The following is a 17,334-nucleotide window of genomic DNA, read 5'->3' as shown; positions in this document are numbered from 1 at the left end:
ACTTTAGCGTGGACGTTAGCTTAGTCGTTAGCTTAGACGTTAAGACGCACAGGAATGTTCTGAGTGACACTGAGCGTTGGAAAGTGTGTCGCGGCTCGCGCTCCAGTTCAGAGGAAACTTTGACCATCGCGGCGCGTTTTATTCACCCACAGTCCGATGATGTCACAGTCCGATGATGTCACAGTCCGATGATGTCACAGTCTGATGATGTCGTTGCGCTGCGTCCAGGTTCGACAGTGAGCTGAGTTCGGCGCAGGAGGAAGCGTCTCGGGAGAGGAGCCTTCGGGACAAACTGGCCCGAGAGAAGGACATGCTGACGGGAGAAGTGTTCAGTGTGAGACAGCAGCTGGAGGTACGACACACACTTCACACACACACACACACACACACACACACACACTTCACACACACACACACACACTTCACACACACACACACACACACACTTCACACACACACACACACTTCACACACACACACTTCACACACACACACACACACACTTCACACACACTTCACACACTTCACACACTTCACACACACACACACACTTCACACACACACACTTCACACACACACACACTTCACACACTTCACACACACACACACACTTCACACACACACACTTCACACACACACACACACACTTCACACACACTTCACACACTTCACACACACACTTCACACACTTCACACACACACACACACACTTCACACACACACACACACACACTTCACACACTTCACACACACACACACACACACTTCACACACACTTCACACACACACACTTCACACACTTCACACACACACACACACACACACTTCACACACACACACTTCACACACTTCACACACACACACACTTCACACACACACTTCACACACACACACACATACACTTCACACACACACACACACACACACACACACTACACACACACACACACACACACACACACACACTTCACACACACTTCACACACACACACACACACACACACACACACTTCACACACTTCACACACACTTCACACACACACACACACACACACACACACACACTTCACACACACACACACACACACACACACACACACTTCAAACACACTTCACACACACTTCACACACACACACACACACACACACACACACACACACACACTTCACACACTTCACACACACTTCACACACACACACACACACACACACACACACACACACTTCACACACTACACACTTCACACACTTCACACACACACACACACTTCACACACACACACACTTCACACACACACACACACTTCACACACACACACACACTTCACACACACACACACACACACACACACTTTACACACACTTCACACACACTTCACACACACACACACTTTACACACACTTCACACACACACACACTTCACACACACACACACACACACACTTCACACACACTTCACACACACACACACACACACACACACACTTCACACACACACACACACTTCACACACACTTCACACACACAAACACACACTCCGCCCCTCTCATCTCCTGGTCTCCGCCCCTCTCTTCAGGACAAAGATCTGGAGGTTTGCGCCGTGAACCTCAAACTGGACCGACTGGAGGCGGAGCTACTGGACCTGAACTCTCAAGAGACCAAGGACGAAGCCTCGCTCGCCAAGGTCTGCCACGTCCTAATGCGGGTGTAACGTCCTAATGCGGGGTGTAACGTCCTAATGCGGGTGTAACGTCCTAATGCGGGTGTAACGTCCTAATGCGGGTGTGACGTCCTAATGCGGGTGTAACGTCTAATGCTGGGGTGTAACGTCCTAATGCTGGGGTGTAACGTCCACGTTACACGTCCTAATGCGGGTGTAACGTCCTAATGCGGGTGTAACGTCCTAATGCGGGTGTAACGTCCTAATGCGGGTGTAACGTCCTAATGCGGGTTTGACGTCCTAATGCGGGTGTAACGTCTAATGCTGGGGTGTAACGTCCTAATGCTGGGGTGTAACGTCCACGTTACACGTCCTAATGCGGGGTGTAATGTCCTAATGCGGGTGTAACGTCCTAATGCGGGTGTAACGTCCTAATGCGGGTGTAACGTCCTAATGCGGGTGTAAAGTCCTAATGCTGGGGTGTAACGTCCTAATGCGGGGTGTAACGTCCTAATGCGGGTGTGACGTCCTAATGCGGGTTTAAGGTACTAATGCGGGTGTGACGTCCTAATGCACTTGTGACGTCCTAATGCGGGTGTAACGTCCTAATGCGGGTGTAACGTCCTAATGCGGGAGTAACGTCCTAATGCGGGTGTAACGTCCTAATGCGGGTGTAACGTCTAATGCTGGGGTGTAACGTCCTAATGCGGGTGTGACGTCCTAATGCGGGGTGTAACGTCCTAATGTGGGTGTAACGTCCTAATGCGGGTGTAACGTCCACGTTACACGTCCTAATGCGGGTGTAAGGTCCTAATGCGGGTGTCCTTGCTCTTGTGGCGCAGGTGAAGAAGCAGCTGAGGGACCTGGAGGCCAAAGTGAAGGACCAGGAAGAAGAGCTGGACGAACAGGCCGGGACCATCCAGATGTTGGAGCAGGTGAGACCCCAAGATAATGACCTCCGGCCATGATCACATGTCTGCAGCAAAGGCTTCTGGGAGTTGTAGTGCTGTTGAAATCGTAGCGTAGCAGCAAATGTCTCTGAACAGGGTTTTTAGATGTTTCCAGATGGAGATGGTCTGGAGCTGTTCAGAGTGAGAGCAGTGAATAATGTTTAGCATGCTAAGTGCACTTTTAGCATGCTAAGTGCACTTTTAGCATGCTAAGTGCGCTGTTAGCATGCTAAAGTCTGTTTGCTTTACCGTGATTTAAAGTAGTGAAACGTGCATTAGGTTAAAGTGAGCAGGGCGTTTGAGCCACTGCAGAAGGTTTAGAAGGAGCTAGTTTAGCTTTAGATTCACTCACAGTTTGATGACGTCCTCTCCCCTCCGAGCCTCAGAAACACGCCGCTCTGTGACGTCATGTTCTACCTGTGACGTCACGTTCTACCTGTGACGTCATGTTCTACCTGTGACGTCATGTTCTACCTGTGACGTCACGTTCTACCTGTGACGTCATGTTCTACCTGTGACGTCACGTTCTACCTGTGACGTCATGTTCTACCTGTGACGTCATGTTCTACCTGTGACGTCACGTTCTACCTGTGACGTCACGTTCTACCTGTGACGTCACGTTCTACCTGTGACGTCATGTTCTACCTGTGACGTCATGTTCTACCTGTGACGTCACGTTCTACCTGTGACGTCACGTTCTACCTGTGACGTCACGTTCTACCTGTGACGTCACGTTCTACCTGTGACGTCACGTTCTACCTGTGACGTCACGTTCTACCTGTGACGTCACGTTCTACCTGTGACGTCACGTTCTACCTGTGACGTCATGTTCTTATCTTATCTTAATTCCCTCTGCTGCCAGTAGATGGGGTCAAAGCTCAGTTAGAGCCGTGGGGAACAGCAGCGATACAGATGCATCTTTATAATGCTTCATATTTGTCCTGCAACAATAAACATCTATAAAATAGAATCACGAGGACTAAATGTTGCTTTTGTTTCAGGCGAAGCTTCGTCTGGAGATGGAGATGGAGCGTCTCAGACAAACTCACTCCAAAGACATCGAGAGCAAAGACGACGAGGTGGAGGAGGTCCGCCAGTCCTGCAGCAAGAAGGTCAGAGCCGCTCGCCGCTGGGCCTCAAACTGTTATGGAGGAGCCACTGGGCCTCATCATGTCATGGAAGAGCCACTGGGCCTCATCATGTCATGGAAGAGCTGCTGGGCCTCATCATGTCATGGAAGAGCTGCTGGGCCTCATCATGTCATGGAAGAGCTGCTGGGCCTCATCATGTCATGGAGGAGCTGCAGGGCCTCAAACATGTTATGGAAGAGCTGCTGGGCCTCAAACATGTTATGGAGGAGCTGCTGGGCCTCAAACATGTTATGGAGGAGCTGCAGGGCCTCAAACATGTTATGGAGGAGCTGCAGGGCCTCATCATGTCATGGAAGAGCTGCTGGGCCTCAAACATGTTATGGAGGAGCTGCAGGGCCTCAAACATGTTATGGAAGAGCTGCTGGGCCTCAAACATGTTATGGAGGAGCTGCTGGGCCTCAAACATGTTATGGAGGAGCTGCAGGGCCTCAAACATGTTATGGAGGAGCTGCAGGGCCTCAAACATGTTATGGAGGAGCTGCAGGGCCTCAAACATGTTATGGAGGAGCTGCAGGGCCTCAAACGTGTCATGGAAGAGCTGCTGGGCCTCAAACTGTTATGGAGGAGCCACTGGGCCTCATCATGTCATGGAAGAGCTGCTGGGCCTCATCATGTCATGGAAGAGCTGCTGGGCCTCATCATGTCATGGAAGAGCTGCTGGGCCTTAAACATGTTATGGAGGAGCTGCAGGGCCTCAAACGTGTCATGGAAGAGCTGCAGGGCCTCAAACATGTTATGGAAGAGCTGCTGGGCCTCAAACATGTTATGGAGGAGCTGCAGGGCCTCAAACATGTTATGGAGGAGCTGCAGGGCCTCAAACATGTTATGGAGGAGCTGCAGGGCCTCAAACATGTTATGGAGGAGCTGCAGGGCCTCAAACATGTTATGGAGGAGCTGCAGGGCCTCAAACGTGTCATGGAAGAGCTGCTGGGCCTCAAACTGTTATGGAGGAGCCACTGGGCCTCATCATGTCATGGAAGAGCTGCTGGGCCTCATCATGTCATGGAAGAGCTGCTGGGCCTCATCATGTCATGGAAGAGCTGCTGGGCCTCAAACATGTTATGGAGGAGCTGCAGGGCCTCAAACATGTTATGGAGGAGCTGCAGGGCCTCAAACGTGTCATGGAAGAGCTGCTGGGCCTCAAACATGTTATGGAGGAGCTGCAGGGCCTCAAACGTGTCATGGAAGAGCTGCTGGGCCTCAAATGTGTCATGGAAGAGCTGCTGGGCCTCAAACGTGTCATGGAAGAGCTGCTGGGCCTCAAACATGTTATGGAGGAGCTGCAGGGCCTCAAACATGTTATGGAGGAGCTGCAGGGCCTCAAACATGTTATGGAGGAGCTGCTGGGCCTCAAACATGTTATGGAGGAGCTGCAGGGCCTCAAACATGTTATGGAAGAGCTGCTGGGCCTCAAACGTGTCATGGAAGAGCTGCTGGGCCTCAAACATGTTATGGAGGAGCTGCAGGGCCTCAAACATGTTATGGAGGAGCTGCAGGGCCTCAAACATGTTATGGAGGAGCTGCAGGGCCTCAAACATGTTATGGAGGAGCTGCAGGGCCACAAACGTGTCATGGAGGAGCTGCTGGGCCTCAAACATGGAGATGTTCTGGGTTTTGTGGCCTCAAACTGCTGCTTTTACATCTTCTGTATCGCTTCTGTCGTTCGTGAATAACAAACGGCCCAAGCGCCTGATGCGACTCGTGATTCATGATGTAATTAGTAAACACGACCTCCCGCGGCTCCCGTGAGTGACGCCATTGGCCGCTCCGGGTCACATGGTCCGCTGGGCTCGGATAGTGCCGCGTGGGCGCTAGCGTTAGCCGCGGTTCCCATTAAGACAGTAGTGCTTTTGTGTTGTTTTCCCGCGACCTCATTAGCCCCCGTGTAATTAGCTCCTGCGCACTTCCAATAACGCTGACGCTGCCGTTTCCATGGCGATCACATAAAGCCTTAAACAAGTGAAGACGGAGACGCAGGAGGAAACAAGACGCGAGAGTTTAATGACTCTGGGCTTTTGTTACAACTATTTTACACATGAGAGCGGACGAGGTTAGAATAAAGACCTAGATAAATAGATAAATAAGTAAATAAATAAATGCTGTGCATTAACGTTACTATGATCCCAATGTTCTTTTCATTTAGCAGCACAAACCACAACATTTCCGAGTATTTCTACTCAAATGTACTACAAACACATGTGCGTATCGCGGGCGTATCGCGGGCGTATCGTGGCCGTATCGCGGGCGTATCGCGGGCGTATCGCGGCCGTATCGTGGCCGTATCGCGGGCGTATCGTGGCCGTATCGCGGGCGTATCGTGGCCGTATCGCGGGTGTATCGCGGCCGTATCGTGGCCGTATCGTGGCCGTATCGTGGCCGTATCGCTCGCGGGCGTATCGCGGCCGTATCGCGGGCGTATCGCGGGCGTATCGCGGCCGTATCGCGGCCGTATCGCGGCCGTATCGCGGCCGTATCGCGGGTCGCTCATTGGTTAAATTGCGGCTCAAATACTTTATACATGGTTGAGAAAGCTGTAACTGGTTTTCATTTGCTTTAATGTTCTTCTGAACGTTCTTGTTTCTCTGGATCGTTCTCATGTTCTAACGTGAATGAAAGTCACACGTTTGTAAAGTTGTGACTGTGGCGTTTGTTGCAGTTGAAACAAATGGAGCTTCAGCTGGAGGAAGAGTACGACGAGAAGCAGAAGGTTCTGAAGGACAAACGAGAACTGGAGTCCAAACTGCTGTCGGCTCAAGACCAGGTAAACGTCTTCTAGTGTTCTAGTGTTCTAGTGCCAGTGTTCTAGTGTTCTAGTGCCAGTGTTCTAGTGCCAGTGTTCTAGTGTTCTAGTGCCAGTGTTCTAGTGCCAGTGTTCTAGTGTCAGTGTTCTAGTGCCATTGTTCTAGTGTCAGTGTTCTAGTGTCAGTGTTCTAGTGTCAGTGTTCTAGTGTCAGTGTTCTAGTGTTCTAGTGCCAGTGTTCTAGTGTTCTAGTGCCAGTGTTCTAGTGTTCTAGTGCCAGTGTTCTAGTGTCAGTGTTCTAGTGCCATTGTTCTAGTGTCAGTGTTCTAGTGTCAGTGTTCTAGTGTTCTAGTGCCAGTGTTCTAGTGTTCTAGTGCCAGTGTTCTAGTGTTCTAGTGCCAGTGTTCTAGTGCTAGTGTTCTAGTGTCAGTGTTCTAGTGCCAGTGTTCTAGTGCTAGTGTTCTAGTGTCAGTGTTCTAGTGCCATTGTTCTAGTGTCAGTGTTCTAGTGTCAGTGTTCTAGTGTCAGTGTCAGTGTTCTAGTGTCAGTGTTCTAGTGCCATTGTTCTAGTGTCAGTGTTCTAGTGTCAGTGTTCTAGTGTCAGTGTCAGTGTTCTAGTGTCAGTGTTCTAGTGTCAGTGTTCTAGTGTCAGTGTTCTAGTGTCAGTGTTCTAGTGCCAGTGTTCTAGTGCCAGTGTTCTAGTGTCAGTGTTCTAGTGCCATTGTTCTAGTGCCAGTGTTCTAGTGTCAGTGTTCTAGTGTCAGTGTTCTAGTGTCAGTGTTCTAGTGTTCTAGTGCCAGTGTTCTAGTGTTCTAGTGCCAGTGTTCTAGTGCTAGTGTTCTAGTGTCAGTGTTCTAGTGCCAGTGTTCTAGTGCCAGTGTTCTAGTGTCAGTGTTCTAGTGTCAGTGTTCTAGTGTTCTAGTGCCAGTGTTCTAGTGTCAGTGTTCTAGTGTCAGTGTTCTAGTGTTCTAGTGCCAGTGTTCTAGTGTCAGTGTTCTAGTGCCAGTGTTCTAGTGCCAGTGTTCTAGTGTCAGTGTTCTAGTGCCATTGTTCTAGTGTCAGTGTTCTAGTGTCAGTGTTCTAGTGTTCTAGTGCCAGTGTTCTAGTGTTCTAGTGCCAGTGTTCTAGTGTTCTAGTGCCAGTGTTCTAGTGCTAGTGTTCTAGTGTCAGTGTTCTAGTGCCATTGTTCTAGTGTCAGTGTTCTAGTGTCAGTGTTCTAGTGTCAGTGTCAGTGTTCTAGTGTCAGTGTTCTAGTGTCAGTGTCAGTGTTCTAGTGTCAGTGTTCTAGTGTCAGTGTTCTAGTGTCAGTGTTCTAGTGTCAGTGTTCTAGTGTCAGTGTCAGTGTTCTAGTGCCAGTGTTCTAGTGTCAGTGTTCTAGTGTCAGTGTTCTAGTGCCAGTGTTCTAGTGTCAGTGTTCTAGTGTCAGTGTTCTAGTGCCAGTGTTCTAGTGTCAGTGTTCTAGTGCCAGTGTTCTAGTGCCAGTGTTCTAGTGTCAGTGTTCTAGTGTCAGTGTTCTAGTGTCAGTGTGAGTGTTCTAGTGTCAGTGTGAGTGTTCTAGTGTCAGTGTTCTAGTGTCAGTGTTCTAGTGTCAGTGTCAGTGTTCTAGTGTCAGTGTTCTAGTGTCAGTGTTCTAGTGCCAGTGTTCTAGTGTCAGTGTCAGTGTTCTAGTGTCAGTGTTCTAGTGCCAGTGTTCTAGTGTCAGTGTTCTAGTGTCAGTGTTCTAGTGTCAGTGTTCTAGTGCCAGTGTTCTAGTGTCAGTGTTCTAGTGTCAGTGTTCTAGTGCCAGTGGTCTAGTGTCAGTGTTCTAGTGTCAGTGTTCTAGTGTCAGTGCCAGTGTTCTAGTGTCAGTGTTCTAGTGCCAGTGTTCTAGTGTCAGTGTTCTAGTGCCAGTGTCAGTGTTCTAGTGCCAGTGTTCTAGTGTCAGTGTTCTAGTGTCAGTGTTCTAGTGTCAGTGTTCTAGTGCCAGTGTCAGTGTTCTAGTGCCAGTGTTCTAGTGTCAGTGTTCTAGTGTCAGTGTCAGTGTTCTAGTGCCAGTGTCAGTGTTCTAGTGCCAGTGTTCTAGTGTCAGTGTCAGTGTTCTAGTGTCAGTGTTCTAGTGTCAGTGTTCTAGTGTCAGTGTTCTAGTGCCAGTGTCAGTGTTCTAGTGTCAGTGTTCTAGTGCCTGTGTTCTAGTGTCAGTGTTCTAGTGTCAGTGTCAGTGTTCTAGTGTCAGTGTCAGTGTTCTAGTGCCAGTGTTCTAGTGTCAGTGTTCTAGTGCCAGTGTCCTAGTGTCAGTGTCAGTGTTCTAGTGTCAGTGTCAGTGTTCTAGTGCCAGTGTCAGTGTTCTAGTGTCAGTGTTCTAGTGCCAGTGTCAGTGTTCTAGTGTCAGTGTTCTAGTGTCAGTGTCAGTGTCAGTGTTCTAGTGCCAGTGTTCTAGTGTCAGTGTTCTAGTGTCAGTGTTCTAGTGCTAGTGTTCTAGTGCCATTGTTCTAGTGTCAGTGTTCTAGTGCCAGTGTTCTAGTGCCAGTGTTCTAGTGTCAGTGTCAGTGTTCTAGTGTCAGTGTCAGTGTTCTAGTGTCAGTGTTCTAGTGTCAGTGTTCTAGTGTCAGTGTTCTAGTGCCAGTGTCAGTGTTCTAGTGCCAGTGTCAGTGTTCTAGTGCCAGTGTTCTAGTGTCAGTGTCAGTGTTCTAGTGTCAGTGTTCTAGTGCCAGTGTTCTAGTGCCAGTGTTCTAGTGCCAGTGTTCTAGTGTCAGTGTTCTAGTGTCAGTGTTCTAGTGTCAGTGTTCTAGTGCCAGTGTCAGTGTTCTAGTGTCAGTGTTCTAGTGCCAGTGTTCTAGTGCCAGTGTTCTAGTGCCAGTGTTCTAGTGCCAGTGTTCTAGTGTCAGTGTTCTAGTGCCAGTGTCTGTGTTCTAGTGCCAGTGTTCTAGTGTCAGTGTTCTAGTGTCAGTGTTCTAGTGTCAGTGTTCTAGTGTCAGTGTTCTAGTGTCAGTGTTCTAGTGCCAGTGTTCTAGTGTCAGTGTCAGTGTTCTAGTGTCAGTGTTCTAGTGCCAGTGTCAGTGTTCTAGTGCCAGTGTTCTAGTGTCAGTGTTCTAGTGTCAGTGTTCTAGTGTCAGTGTTCTAGTGCCAGTGTTCTAGTGTCAGTGTTCTAGTGTCAGTGTTCTAGTGCCAGTGTCAGTGTTCTAGTGCCAGTGTTCTAGTGCCAGTGTTCTAGTGCCAGTGTCTGTGTTCTAGTGCCAGTGTTCTAGTGTCAGTGTAAGTGTTCTAGTGTCAGTGTTCTAGTGTCAGTGTTCTAGTGTCAGTGTTCTAGTGCCAGTGTTCTAGTGTCAGTGTTCTAGTGTCAGTGTTCTAGTGCCAGTGTTCTAGTGTCAGTGTCAGTGTTCTAGTGTCAGTGTTCTAGTGTCAGTGTTCTAGTGTCAGTGTTCTAGTGTCAGTGTTCTAGTGTCAGTGTTCTAGTGCCAGTGTTCTAGTGTCAGTGTCAGTGTTCTAGTGTCAGTGTTCTAGTGCCAGTGTTCTAGTGCCAGTGTTCTAGTGTCAGTGTTCTAGTGCCAGTGTTCTAGTGTTCTAGTGCCAGTGTTCTAGTGTCAGTGCCAGTGTTCTAGTGTCAGTGTTCTAGTGTCAGTGTTCTAGTGCCAGTGTTCTAGTGCCAGTGTTCTAGTGCCAGTGTTCTAGTGCCAGTGTTCTAGTGCCAGTGTTCTAGTGCCAGTGTTCTAGTGCCAGTGTTCTAGTGTCAGTGTTCTAGTGTCAGTGTTCTAGTGTCAGTGTTCTAGTGCCAGTGTTCTAGTGTCAGTGCCAGTGTTCTAGTGTCAGTGTTCTAGTGTCAGTTTTCTAGTGTCAGTGTTCTAGTGCCAGTGTTCTAGTGCCAGTGTTCTAGTGCCAGTGTTCTAGTGCCAGTGTTCTAGTGCCAGTGTTCTAGTGCCAGTGTTCTAGTGCCAGTGTTCTAGTGCCAGTGTTCTAGTGCCAGTGTTCTAGTGCCAGTGTCTGTGTTCTAGTGCCAGTGTTCTAGTGTCAGTGTTCTAGTGTCAGTGTTCTAGTGTCAGTGTTCTAGTGTCAGTGTTCTAGTGTCAGTGTTCTAGTGTCAGTGTTCTAGTGTCAGTGTTCTAGTGCCAGTGTCAGTGTTCTAGTGCCACTGTTCTAGTGTCAGTGTCAGTGTTCTAGTGTCAGTGTTCTAGTGCCAGTGTCAGTGTTCTAGTGCCACTGTTCTAGTGTCAGTGTCAGTGTTCTAGTGCCAGTGTTCTAGTGTCAGTGCCACTGTTCTAGTGTCAGTGTCAGTGTTCTAGTGTCAGTGTTCTAGTGCCAGTGCCAGTGTTCTAGTGCCAGTGCCAGTGTTCTAGTGTCAGTGTCAGTGTTCTAGTGTCAGTGTTCTAGTGCCAGTGCCAGTGTTCTAGTGCCAGTGCCAGTGTTCTAGTGTCAGTGCCACTGTTCTAGTGTCAGTGTCAGTGTTCTAGTGTCAGTGCCAGTGTTCTAGTGCCAGTGCCAGTGTTCTAGTGCCAGTGTCAGTGTTCTAGTGTCAGTGTTCTAGTGCCAGTGCCAGTGTTCTAGTGCCAGTGCCAGTGTTCTAGTGTCAGTGTCAGTGTTCTAGTGTCAGTGTTCTAGTGCCAGTGCCAGTGTTCTAGTGCCAGTGCCAGTGTTCTAGTGTCAGTGCCACTGTTCTAGTGTCAGTGTCAGTGTTCTAGTGTCAGTGTTCTAGTGTCAGTGTCAGTGTTCTAGTGTCAGTGTCAGTGTTCTAGTGCCAGTGTTCTAGTGTCAGTGTTCTAGTGCCAGTGTCCTAGTGTCAGTGTCAGTGTTCTAGTGTCAGTGTCAGTGTTCTAGTGCCAGTGTCAGTGTTCTAGTGTCAGTGTTCTAGTGCCAGTGTCAGTGTTCTAGTGTCAGTGTTCTAGTGTCAGTGTCAGTGTCAGTGTTCTAGTGCCAGTGTTCTAGTGTCAGTGTTCTAGTGTCAGTGTTCTAGTGCTAGTGTTCTAGTGCCATTGTTCTAGTGTCAGTGTTCTAGTGCCAGTGTTCTAGTGCCAGTGTTCTAGTGTCAGTGTCAGTGTTCTAGTGTCAGTGTTCTAGTGTCAGTGTTCTAGTGTCAGTGTTCTAGTGTCAGTGTTCTAGTGCCAGTGTTCTAGTGCCAGTGTTCTAGTGTCAGTGTCAGTGTTCTAGTGTCAGTGTTCTAGTGCCAGTGTTCTAGTGCCAGTGTTCTAGTGCCAGTGTTCTAGTGTCAGTGTTCTAGTGTCAGTGTTCTAGTGTCAGTGTTCTAGTGCCAGTGTCAGTGTTCTAGTGTCAGTGTTCTAGTGCCAGTGTTCTAGTGCCAGTGTTCTAGTGTCAGTGTTCTAGTGCCAGTGTTCTAGTGTCAGTGTTCTAGTGCCAGTGTCTGTGTTCTAGTGCCAGTGTTCTAGTGTCAGTGTTCTAGTGTCAGTGTTCTAGTGTCAGTGTTCTAGTGTCAGTGTTCTAGTGTCAGTGTTCTAGTGCCAGTGTTCTAGTGTCAGTGTTCTAGTGTCAGTGTTCTAGTGCCAGTGTCAGTGTTCTAGTGCCAGTGTTCTAGTGTCAGTGTTCTAGTGTCAGTGTTCTAGTGCCAGTGTTCTAGTGTCAATGTTCTAGTGTCAGTGTTCTAGTGCCAGTGTCAGTGTTCTAGTGCCAGTGTTCTAGTGCCAGTGTTCTAGTGCCAGTGTCTGTGTTCTAGTGCCAGTGTTCTAGTGTCAGTGTAAGTGTTCTAGTGTCAGTGTTCTAGTGTCAGTGTTCTAGTGTCAGTGTTCTAGTGCCAGTGTTCTAGTGTCAGTGTTCTAGTGTCAGTGTTCTAGTGCCAGTGTTCTAGTGTCAGTGTCAGTGTTCTAGTGTCAGTGTTCTAGTGTCAGTGTTCTAGTGTCAGTGTTCTAGTGTCAGTGTTCTAGTGCCAGTGTTCTAGTGTCAGTGTCAGTGTTCTAGTGTCAGTGTTCTAGTGCCAGTGTTCTAGTGCCAGTGTTCTAGTGTCAGTGTTCTAGTGCCAGTGTTCTAGTGTTCTAGTGCCAGTGTTCTAGTGTCAGTGCCAGTGTTCTAGTGTCAGTGTTCTAGTGTCAGTGTTCTAGTGCCAGTGTTCTAGTGCCAGTGTTCTAGTGCCAGTGTTCTAGTGCCAGTGTTCTAGTGCCAGTGTTCTAGTGTCAGTGTTCTAGTGTCAGTGTTCTAGTGTCAGTGTTCTAGTGCCAGTGTTCTAGTGTCAGTGCCAGTGTTCTAGTGTCAGTGTTCTAGTGTCAGTTTTCTAGTGTCAGTGTTCTAGTGCCAGTGTTCTAGTGCCAGTGTTCTAGTGCCAGTGTTCTAGTGCCAGTGTTCTAGTGCCAGTGTTCTAGTGCCAGTGTTCTAGTGCCAGTGTCTGTGTTCTAGTGCCAGTGTTCTAGTGTCAGTGTTCTAGTGTCAGTGTTCTAGTGTCAGTGTTCTAGTGTCAGTGTTCTAGTGTCAGTGTTCTAGTGTCAGTGTTCTAGTGCCAGTGTCAGTGTTCTAGTGCCACTGTTCTAGTGTCAGTGTCAGTGTTCTAGTGTCAGTGTTCTAGTGCCAGTGTCAGTGTTCTAGTGCCACTGTTCTAGTGTCAGTGTCAGTGTTCTAGTGCCAGTGTTCTAGTGTCAGTGCCACTGTTCTAGTGTCAGTGTCAGTGTTCTAGTGTCAGTGTTCTAGTGCCAGTGCCAGTGTTCTAGTGCCAGTGCCAGTGTTCTAGTGTCAGTGTCAGTGTTCTAGTGTCAGTGTTCTAGTGCCAGTGCCAGTGTTCTAGTGCCAGTGCCAGTGTTCTAGTGTCAGTGCCACTGTTCTAGTGTCAGTGTCAGTGTTCTAGTGTCAGTGCCAGTGTTCTAGTGCCAGTGCCAGTGTTCTAGTGCCAGTGTCAGTGTTCTAGTGTCAGTGTTCTAGTGCCAGTGCCAGTGTTCTAGTGCCAGTGCCAGTGTTCTAGTGTCAGTGTCAGTGTTCTAGTGTCAGTGTTCTAGTGCCAGTGCCAGTGTTCTAGTGCCAGTGCCAGTGTTCTAGTGTCAGTGCCACTGTTCTAGTGTCAGTGTCAGTGTTCTAGTGTCAGTGCCAGTGTTCTAGTGCCAGTGCCAGTGTTCTAGTGCCAGTGTCACTGTTCTAGTGTCAGTGTCAGTGTTCTAGTGTCAGTGTCAGTGTTCTAGTGTCAGTGTTCTAGTGCCAGTGCCAGTGTTCTAGTGCCACTGTTCTAGTGTCAGTGTCAGTGTTCTAGTGTCAGTGTTCTAGTGCCAGTGCCAGTGTTCTAGTGCCAGTGCCAGTGTTCTAGTGCCAGTGCCAGTGTTCTAGTGTCAGTGTCAGTGTTCTAGTGTCAGTGTTCTAGTGCCAGTGCCAGTGTTCTAGTGCCAGTGCCAGTGTTCTAGTGTCAGTGCCACTGTTCTAGTGTCAGTGTCAGTGTTCTAGTGTCAGTGCCAGTGTTCTAGTGCCAGTGCCAGTGTTCTAGTGCCAGTGTCACTGTTCTAGTGTCAGTGTCAGTGTTCTAGTGTCAGTGTCAGTGTTCTAGTGTCAGTGTTCTAGTGCCAGTGCCAGTGTTCTAGTGCCACTGTTCTAGTGTCAGTGTCAGTGTTCTAGTGTCAGTGTTCTAGTGCCAGTGCCAGTGTTCTAGTGCCAGTGCCAGTGTTCTAGTGCCAGTGCCAGTGTTCTAGTGCCAGTGTCAGTGTTCTAGTGTCAGTGTTCTAGTGCCAGTGTCCTCAGGTTTCGTGTGTCCTTTGTCCTCTGCAGGTTCGTGGTGGAGACGTGGAGACGGAGAAGCGTCTGAGGAAAGACCTGAAGAGGACAAAAGCTCTTTTAGCCGACGCCCAGATCATGTTGGACCACATCAAGAACAACGCCCCGAGCAAAAGAGAGATCGCCCAGCTCAAGAACCAGGTACTCACTCTGTCCATTCTGTCCACTCTGTCCTCCCATGTCCTCACATGTCCTCTCCTGTCCAGTCCGTCCTCTCATGTCCTCATATGTCCTCTTGTCCTCACATGTCCACTCTGTCCTCCCATGTCCTCACATGTCCTCTCCTGTCCACTCTGTCCTCTCATGTCCTCACATGTCCTCTTGTCCTCACATGTCCACTCTGTCCTCTCATGTCCTCACATGTCCTCCTGTCCTCACATGTCCTCCTATCCTCACATGTCCTCCTGTCCTCACATGTCCTCCTGTCCTCACATGTCCTCATGTCCTCACATGTCCTCACATGTCCTCTCATGTCTCTTGTCCTCACATGTCCTCTCATGTCCTCACTTGTCCTCACATGTCCTCACATGTCCTCCTGTCCTCACATGTCCTCCTGTCCTCACATGTCCTCTCATGTCTCTTGTCCTCACATGTCCTCTTATGTCCTCACATGTCCTCTCATGTCTCCTGTCCTCACATATCCTCTCATGTCTCCTGTCCTCACATGTCCTCTTGTCCTCACATGTCCTCTTGTCCTCACATGTCCTTGTGTCCTCACATGTCCTCTTGTCCTCAGCTGGAGGAGTCAGAGTTCACTTGCGCCGCTGCAGTTAAAGCTCGTAAATCGATGGAGGTGGAGATCGAGGACCTGCACGTCCAGATGGAGGACATCTCCAAGGCCAAACAAACGGTCAGTGTCATGCTTCCTCTGGACGACTGGACGACTGGACGGTCAGAACAGACAGGCTCTGGACTCTGTTGTGTTTGGACAAAAGAGCAGAGCCAATGTTCTCTCCTTTTCACATGATCAGACTAAACATTATTATTAATATGAAGCATCATTTATTACAGTTTTTGTCTCTTGAGAACGTCTCCACTTAAAATAACAGAAGGAAATGCCAGTTGAACGCATCAGTCCGGCGTTCTCCCGTGAGGATCAGTCCGGCGTTCTCCCGTGAGGATCGGGTGTTAGAACTCCCCCTACTGTCAGCAGAAGGCGTCACCATGTGGAACATTCCCCGCCCACACTAGCTCCACCCACAACGCATACATTTAGCATTTATGGTGTTTCATCATCTCGTCCACATCATCATGGTGTGTTTTTTCCCGCCTCTTTTAGCCTCTTCTCGTCCTGGTTTTGGCCCGTTCCGCTCCAAATTTAGTCCTCCTTTTGTTTCCTGATGGTCGATGACGTCCTGAAGCGCTCGGCTCGCGTCGGGGTCGAGCGGCGTCAGAATCCACTCGCGGCGAGGGCCAAACCCAGAGCCGCAAACGGTTATGGCACAAATTGTCTTTTTACGTCCTCGCCGCCTTTCAAGCGCGAATCATGCAAATGGAGCTCGTTTCCTGCTCGGACGCGACGACCGCTCCGCTCGCCGATGCTTTTCTCGTAATTGCGGTGCTTTGGGGAAATTGTCCTGCGTCTTTTTTGTGTGTTTTTGTGTGTATTTGTGTGTCTTTGTGTGTTTTTAACGGCGCTCGGCAAACTCGGCCGATTGGCAAAAGGGTGAAAAGACTCGTCGGAGGTGATTTTACGGTGGGAAAACGGGCGCGGCTCTGATGAGAAACGACTTGATTTGGCGCGTGAATGTTTCAGACGATGTGCAGACAAGAAACGTATCGAGGTCTTTTGTGCGACTTACATGTGACGTAAGAGGGCGACATGTCGACTTTAATGAGCGAAAACCACAATGAAAACAAAAAGAAGATGCATTTTTTTTAAGTTTAAGTTTTGTCCTTTCAATATCGATACTTGTCTAGTTTGGACACGATATTGTGTCGTTAACCTTTTTTTCAATACTTTTACTGACGATATGGGTTGTTTTTTTTGAATGTCGGTTCTCAAATTATCAGAATAACAGGACTAAATATGTCGTTCTGATTCTGCTGTTCAGAAGGGTGCGCCACAGGGCTCGGTTTCGGGGCCTCGTCTATTTCTCTTCTACAGATGATGCTAACGAGCATTTTTAAGCTGATGACAGTTATTTACTGATGTGGATCGTCTCTCGCAGAAAGCTTTTGTAGCTGTGGAGCGTCCTCAGTCCTAACAAACCTAAGATCATGTTTCAGACTTTAAGGATGTCCCTCAGTGTGTCCCATGTCCACTCCTGAAGGGAACATCATAGAAGTGGTTCATGAACACAAATATCCAGTGTCTTGCTTGATGATAATAGTGTAGAAGTAAAAAAGTGCCTTGTTGTCCGTGCTAGTTGATGTGATCTTCTCCTCGTGTCCTCAGCTGGAGGACACAGGTCGTCCTGCGTCTCTCAGGTTCAGGACAGTAACTGCAGAGCCGTGACGCATCACACTTCCATCACACAGAAGTGTCTCGTGTTCCTTACGATCGAACCGTTTGTCCTTTGTCCGTTCGTCTCCTTCTGTTTGGAACGTGTGGCAGAACGTCTCCTGTCCTTAAACGCCTTCAGAACCAATAAATGACTCTCCTGGTTGAATAAAGTCGAGAGCTGATGGTCGATATTTGAATCTGAAGTTTTGATCAACCGTTCCTCACTTTCTGTTGCTCTGCTCCACATAAAGGTTCAGGCGTAACTTTTCCTGCTCATCTCCGTTTAGATGTTCCACAGTGTGAACAGCAGCCTCGCCTCTCCGCAGATCTAACCTGTAACTGACCTGTAACTGACCTGTAACTGATCTGTAACTGACATGTAACCGACATGTAACTGACCTGTAACTGACCTGTAACTGACCTGTAACCGACATGTAACCGACCTGTAACTGACCTGTAACTGACATGTAACCGACATGTAACCGACATGTAACTGACCTGTAACTGACCTGTAACTGACCTGTAACCGACATGTAACTGACCTGTAACCGACATGTAACCGACCTGTAACTGACCTGTAACTGACCTGTAACTGACATGTAACCGACATGTAACTGACATGTAACTGACCTGTAACTGACCTGTAACCGACATGTAACTGATCTGTAACTGACATGTAACCGACATGTAACTGACCTGTAACTGACCTGCAACCGACATGTAA

General features: G+C 48.7%; 1 protein-coding gene across 14 annotated transcripts in view; it reads left to right on the top strand.

Annotated features, from left to right (window-relative positions):
- myo18ab (myosin XVIIIA b) overlaps positions 1-17,334 on the top strand; it is a 162,198-nt gene that overhangs the window by 111,962 nt on the left and 32,902 nt on the right. For all 14 annotated transcript variants that reach the window (XM_072456319.1, XM_072456302.1, XM_072456288.1 and 11 more), the window contains 7 exons: positions 229-352; positions 1,578-1,685; positions 2,504-2,596; positions 3,613-3,723; positions 6,419-6,523; positions 14,159-14,305; positions 14,901-15,014. In XM_072456319.1, coding sequence (XP_072312420.1) covers positions 229-352; positions 1,578-1,685; positions 2,504-2,596; positions 3,613-3,723; positions 6,419-6,523; positions 14,159-14,305; positions 14,901-15,014 — 802 coding nt within the window. The remainder of the gene's footprint in view (positions 1-228; positions 353-1,577; positions 1,686-2,503; positions 2,597-3,612; positions 3,724-6,418; positions 6,524-14,158; positions 14,306-14,900; positions 15,015-17,334) is intronic.

The sequence above is a fragment of the Eucyclogobius newberryi genome, unplaced genomic scaffold (assembly GCF_026437365.1).
Source record: "Eucyclogobius newberryi isolate DKJ021-1_F unplaced genomic scaffold, fEucNew1.0.hap1 SCAF_10, whole genome shotgun sequence".
Lineage (NCBI taxonomy): Eukaryota > Metazoa > Chordata > Actinopteri > Gobiiformes > Gobiidae > Eucyclogobius > Eucyclogobius newberryi.
Note: the sequence above shows the minus strand (reverse complement) of the source record. Positions and strands in the feature narration are given on the sequence as shown.